The sequence below is a fragment of the Galeopterus variegatus genome, unplaced genomic scaffold, assembly GCF_000696425.1.
Source record: "Galeopterus variegatus unplaced genomic scaffold, G_variegatus-3.0.2 Scaffold8188, whole genome shotgun sequence".
NCBI classification, from domain to species: domain Eukaryota; kingdom Metazoa; phylum Chordata; class Mammalia; order Dermoptera; family Cynocephalidae; genus Galeopterus; species Galeopterus variegatus.
In genome coordinates, this window is record NW_007734299.1 from 77,070 (window position 1) to 83,532 (window position 6,463).

The following is a 6,463-nucleotide window of genomic DNA, read 5'->3' on the forward strand; positions in this document are numbered from 1 at the left end:
GCACCTCAGAACGGCTCCTGAGCTGCCTTCTGCTGGACTGGCCACCCAGCCTGTTTCCAAAAGGGAACGAGTAGTGCTGTAGAGGCTCGGGGTGCTCATGACAAAGGCCTGAGCTATGTAACCTTAGGCAAGTAACTCATCTTCTTGTGGTTGCTGTTTTTTTTTTTTCCTTTTCTGTTTTGTTTTTAATTTATGAAATAGAGGGGTTGACCTAAATCAATAGCTTTTGATTATTTTTATTTCTCTGGTGGAATTCTTTTTTTGTGAAATTAAAGTCTTATGCAATGTCTAGTATATGTCAGATGAAAACAGACTACTCCAGGCTGAAGCAGGGGTGAGGACCCAGAGCTCTGTCCTCTGACCCCTTCCTCTCACCCCTGCAGTAGCTCCCAAAGAACCCAGGAAATGGAGGAGGCCAGTTTAAGAACCTTTAAGGTTCTTCAAGTTTCCTTCCAGGCATACAGCCCAGGGATTCTCTGACCTAGGAGGGCATTGAGGTAGGTCAGGGTAGGAGAGGTACACAGCCTTAAAAGCTGAGAATTGGGTTGCTTGGGGCCAATTTGTTAAGTCTACATCCGTAAACCTGTCCTACAATTAGTTCTTGTCTCTTAGGAAGGCTGTGTGAATGGTTAACTTTCCTAGGTCAGGACCTTTCATTACATGCCCTAAGGAAATACCCTAATTTTTGAATTTTACTAGAATAGGTTGGTCTGGGACTTGGAAATACTTTATATATATGAAAGAAAGAAGGTGTTAAACAAAAATTATGAGAAGCCATTGTTTTGGACTGAGTTCTTTCACTAGTCCCCAGCAGATCAAACCAAACCAAAATGGAATCACTCATGTTAAGTGCCACTTGATCCAGCTAAAACTTTAACAAAGCAGATAAGCAGACCAGTTATTTTTTTTACCCTGAAAACAGGAGATTCCAGCATAATCAGGAAGTCCCTTCTGCTCTAACCCTTATGAAAAAGTGACTTGATGCTAACCCTTTTTTTTCCCTCTATTGTTCTGTTTCCCTGATCCCACCTTTTAAGTCCCATGGTTCTGCTATTTCCCAGTGGAATTTGAGATCAAATAAGTCCATTTATAATGATGGCACAGAGTGATGGCAGTGCCTAAAGGGGGGAATTGTTAAATTAAGTTTGGCGTGAAGGTTTCTTCAGACATAGTGAGCTATAACTTAACTGATGTATAAACACAGTAATCCACTCTTGTAACAAGTAGCCAAGTCTCAGCCAATGGCAGGCAGCCAGCTGTTCCGTACCTCACTCCTGTTTTCTGTACATTACCTTCCTTTTTTTGTCTATAAAGTTTAACTAACCACACGGCAGTGGTGGAGTCCCTCTGAACCTGTTCTGATTCTAGGGGCCACCTGATTCTGAATCATTCTTCACTCAGTTAAACTCTGTTAAATTTAATTTGTCACATCTCTTTGAGAATTTGATCACATTAATTGTACAATTTCAGGACACTCATAAAACTTCTGAAGCTTAACTCTGGACCTGCTAGGGATTCATGATCCCAGGTCTAAAGGGGAAATAATTTTTTTTCTAAATACTAGAGTATGAAGAAGAGAATTTAAGATTTTTTTTAGAGATTAACAAGCAAATTTGGAAGTGTTTTGAAGTCATCAGGAGGCAGGTTCTATGCCCCAGGTTTTCTGTCCTGGATGGCTCTGGAAACACAGGTTAGTTAGGTGAAAGTCCAACACTGGCATTTCCTGGAAGGAAGGACTCTATGGACATGGTCCAGTCCTCTCTCTAGCTCCCAGCTCACTCAGCAATAACATTTAAATGATCCTACAACCCAAACACTCAACATCTGGGAAAACAAGAAAAGCTTGTTTATCTGGGCAGAGAGGGAGGGGGAATACTGAGGCAGACCCTGCAAGCACCCCTGTGACATCTGTTGTTCTGGAGAACTGGGATGTGGGGGACATGGCTGGGTGTTCCCTTAGTGAACTTTTCTTCTGGTCTGAAGGCAGACCCTGCAAGCACCCCTGTGACATCTGTTGTTCTGGAGAACTGGGATGTGGGGGACGTGGCTGGGTGTTCCCTTAGTGAACTTTTCTTCTGGTCTGGGTGATGGAACCAGGGGTGCTGATGAAACGTGGAGGGAAAAAAGAGGCATCTGTCCTCATGAAGCCCCAGGTCTTGCTGGCTTCTCAGTCTGTCCAGTCTTGCTTTGCTCTTCAGTAGCTGATGTTGGTCAATGCAGGCTGGCAGGGAGGCACACCCACTTCCCTGAAGCTTGCTGACCCAGCTACTTGAACAGAACCGTTGTTGAACTAAATCTGGAATGAATGTACTAATTTGCTGAATCATGAGCCCAATCCAATATGTTTTCCCTTAACTGTGAAGAAGCCAAGTTTACTTCCTTAGAAAGCTCCCCACCCATGAAGCAAATTTGAATTAGAATCCGAGCCCATTATTTTCTTTAATGATAGATGTGGCACAAAAAAGGAAAGTCAAAATTTCCATAGAAATAAACTGATATTTTGCAAAATCTGGAGTCCATCTTAGACCACAAATTCTTGGGGGTAGGTTGATTGTGTGGCTGTGTAACTACCCCCCACATGAGCAGTACAGGGTCATGAATAGGCTCTGAGGTTATAATCTGGGCCTTAATCCTGGCTCTACCATCTTCTTGCTGAGACTTTGGGCAAGTTCCTTAACATCTCTAAGCCTCAGTCCTTAGTATATAGAAAGCACTTGATAAACATTGGTGCCACTATTATTTTTAGCTGGGAAGTACCTGCCAATTTTGGATTAAGATAGTATCTCCTGCTCATGTGACCTCTGTAGACATGGGACTTTTTTTTTTTAAAAGTCACTGGCTCAGTAGTCTCTAGGGGAAACCCATCAAAGAGCCCCTTGTACCTAGCCTTTCAATGGCTTAGCTTTAAAGAAAACTCTCCTCCTGCTTATATATATATATATATATATATATATGAGATGAAAGATTCCATGTCAAAAATGTCAGATGTAGCTCTAGGAAGGTTGAGGGTCAGGCCTCATTAAGAAAATTTCAGGATCTCTAGGTCAGACAGAACCCTGAAGATTACCTAGGACCTTTGCAGTCTAAAGCTTGCAACCTGTTCATGGTATCCTTGACAAAATCTGAGTGCCTCCAGGGGTGGGGAAGCAAACTTTTGGGCGTAGGCATGCCTATCCATGTGTATGTCATTTATACTCATCTACTTCCAAAATGAGTGAGAGACATCTTACAATAAAATATCCATATAGGTATCCTTGACAAAATCTGAGTGCCTCCAGGGGTGGGGAAGCAAACTTTTGGGCGTAGGCACGCCTATCCATGTGTATGTCATTTATACTCATCTACTTCCAAAATGAGTGAGAGACATCTTACAATAAAATATCCATATGAAACTTAGTATATCCATACAGTAGAATATTATTAAGCAATAAAAAGGAATGACAGACTGATACAGGCTACAACATGGATGAGTCTCAAAAACATTATGCTAAGTGAAAGAAGCCAGACACAGAAGACCATATATTGTATGATTTCATTTGTAAAAAGTTCCAGAAAAGGCAAATCTGTAGAGAGAGAAAGTAGATCAATGGTTGCCTGGGGTTGGGTGTGAGAATAGGAAATGACCATAAATGGACATGAGGGATCTTACTGGTGTGATGAAAATATTTTAAACCTGGATTATGGTGATGGCTTTGTAACTTGAACAATTTACTAAAATATAGTGAGCTGTATCCTTAAAATGGGTGGATTTTATGGTGTATAAATTATACCTTAATAAAGTTGTTTTTAAAAAAATCTATATACAAGGGAACTTTTTAGATATGTATAAAAAAGATAAGGGCCATGTAAGGAATTAGGAGAGAATATGGTACAGCCAGACCACGGGTGCTTATTACAGAAGACAGCAAAGTTTAGCTCTTAGCTTACTTATGACCAGCTTTGTTTGAAAGATTTCTTCTATTTTAAAATGAGATTTATCTTCCTGTTTGTTTTACTTGTTGACCTAAGCCCTGCTTGAGGACCACACAGAACAGCGCTGATCCTTTTTCCACATGAAAGCACTGTACATATTTGAGAGCAACTTTATGTCCTATCTCAGTCTTCTCTAAGCAAAGTCACCCCAGTTCTGCCACCAGAATGTTGTGCACCTCTCTCAGGATCTCATTTTTCCCTTCCGAAAAATGTCAATAGTAGCTGTTTCCTCTTCCCCTTGGAGCCAGGGCAGAGAGAAATCTGGTATCCGTGCTCTGATCTCTTAGGCTAGGAAGGGCCTTATAAATCCCAGGAGGTGCTGACAGATACTTGGCCTTTCTGTGTGTACTTTCAGTTTTACCGATCCTTGAACATTCGGATTGCTCTTGTGGGCTTGGAAGTGTGGACTCACGGGAATATGTGTGAAGTTTCGGAGAATCCGTACTCTACCCTCTGGTCATTTCTCAGTTGGAGGCGCAAGCTGCTCACCCACAAGAGCCATGACAATGCACAGTTAATCACGTGAGTAGCCTTTGTCCATATGTGTTGCGCTGGCCTTGGCTGCAAAGCCTCTTTGTGCCCAGAGCTTACCCCTCTTTTTCTCCAGTGCTGAGTGTAGGTTGTCCAAGGCCATCCTGACTCCCTGGCCCAGACAGTCAGGCATTTCTCAGACATGTGCTTTGTACCCAGCACACCTTGGAAAATATTTAAAAACCTAGGAGTCGTAACAGTCCTAAGAAGTGTCTACAATCTACATGAGAAAATTAGATTTACCTACGATCAGCTGAGCATCTGAAATAGCTGAATGAGTATCTGGGAAGTGACTGTTGGTCATGGGACACTTTGAAACAGACTTTCTAAGGGGCTTGATACTGGCACTTTGTTCTGACATGAGCTGATCCCCCAACACAGGCACAGGGGAGCGGCTATCTTTGGGTCGTCCTTCACTTGGTTCCCAGGGGGCTCAGGCCTGAATACCTGAGGTAGTCTTAGTGGCAGATGGTGCAGGAGCTGTGTATTTGGTGGTAGAGAGACATTGGGGAGGGATTGTGTTGGATTCTCATCAGTCCAGGAGAGAAAAGAACAAACAATGGAAGTCATGGTGGTACGCGACAGTCTTCTAAGGGTGAATTTTTGCTGTTTATTAATGTTGACTGTCACAGCTATTTTGAGACAGTTACAACAGAAGGCACATAGATAATGAAACCATTTTTCATCTATTCCCTAAATACAAGTATAGCTCTGAGTCAACAAGCATTTAAACCTTGGTTTACCCTTTAAATGAAACCAGGGAAAATAACTGTTCCAAAATCCTGGGCTATGAGTTGTTACTTCATGATGGTACAACTCACCTCGAAGAGCTTTTGGTTACCAAAACTTTTGTCTTGAACTTTGGAAGTATGCATCCTGCTTTGGACAAGACCTTAAATCTAGGTTTCCAGTAGGACTTCCTGAAAGCCATATCTAAGTTTATAAAATAACCAGCCAGGCTGGTTGATATATATCTTTCATATTTCTTTGCAGATTGTTTCTCTTAAGATAAGTCTGCCTTGAATTCAGCAAACATTTATTAATCACCCACTATGCATCAGATTCTATCTTAGGTTCTAGTGATCCCAAAACAAGTAAGATAGTCTCACTTTCAAAGATAAAATGTTCTCAGTGAGAAGACAAACATGGACATAAGAACTACATAATGAATTTCCATATAGACCCCTTAAATAGATTACATGTTTGTGACATGCACAAAATCACTGGTATTTTATTTACTTCTTCTCCCTTATCCTGGAGGTATACAGCTGAGAGGGAGATGTGTTAAACTGGGGAAAATGTAGCTGGCTGTTGGCTGATTAGGACCACAATTGTAAAACAAGGGCAGAAACTGCTAATCCCTGTACCCGGCTGCACTCTGTGAGGCTCCTGATGGGACACAGCTGTTTCCTCGACCCCAGAGTGATGTGGGAATGAAGCGTCAGCCCCACAGCTGCTGTCGCAGCCCTTCCATCCCACCCCCCAAGACACACACACAGAGCTGGGGGCCCCAGCAGCTGGCGGAAGTGGGCTTGGCTCACTTCGGAGTCAGGACCTGTGCCACCCCCCATTGGCCCCTCCCTCTGACCTTTTCCTGTGCAGCAGGAATGGGATGCAGCTCTGCGAGCCCTGCCCATTTCCTTCCATGGAATTGACTGTGGGCATATTGTGGGAAAAAGTGACCTTTGGCTCTCTCTTTCTGTCACTCTGGAGCAGTGAGGGAGTAGGTGAGAGGAAGTGAGATGCGTGGCCACCTGGGAGGTGTCCAGTCAGCCCGGATACTAGGGCCTCTTCCCTTGGGAATGATCTGGGAATGTCAGCAGGGCCAAGAACACCGTGATGGCCACCCACTCCTGGGCACATTGCAGCAGTCCTGTCAGCCCCTGCCTGAGTCATCTGTCTCCTTCCCCCTGCAGCGGCATGTCCTTCCACGGCACCACCATCGGCCTGGCCCCCCTCA

General features: G+C 43.4%; 1 protein-coding gene across 1 annotated transcript in view; it reads left to right on the forward strand.

Annotated features, from left to right (window-relative positions):
- Positions 1–6,463, forward strand: part of LOC103608233 (disintegrin and metalloproteinase domain-containing protein 19-like) — a gene marked incomplete at both ends in the record, with an annotated part of 81,063 nt that overhangs the window by 62,812 nt on the left and 11,788 nt on the right. Inside the window, 2 exons of the mRNA XM_008592684.1 lie at positions 4,328–4,494; positions 6,420–6,459. Coding sequence (XP_008590906.1) covers positions 4,328–4,494; positions 6,420–6,459 — 207 coding nt within the window. The remainder of the gene's footprint in view (positions 1–4,327; positions 4,495–6,419; positions 6,460–6,463) is intronic.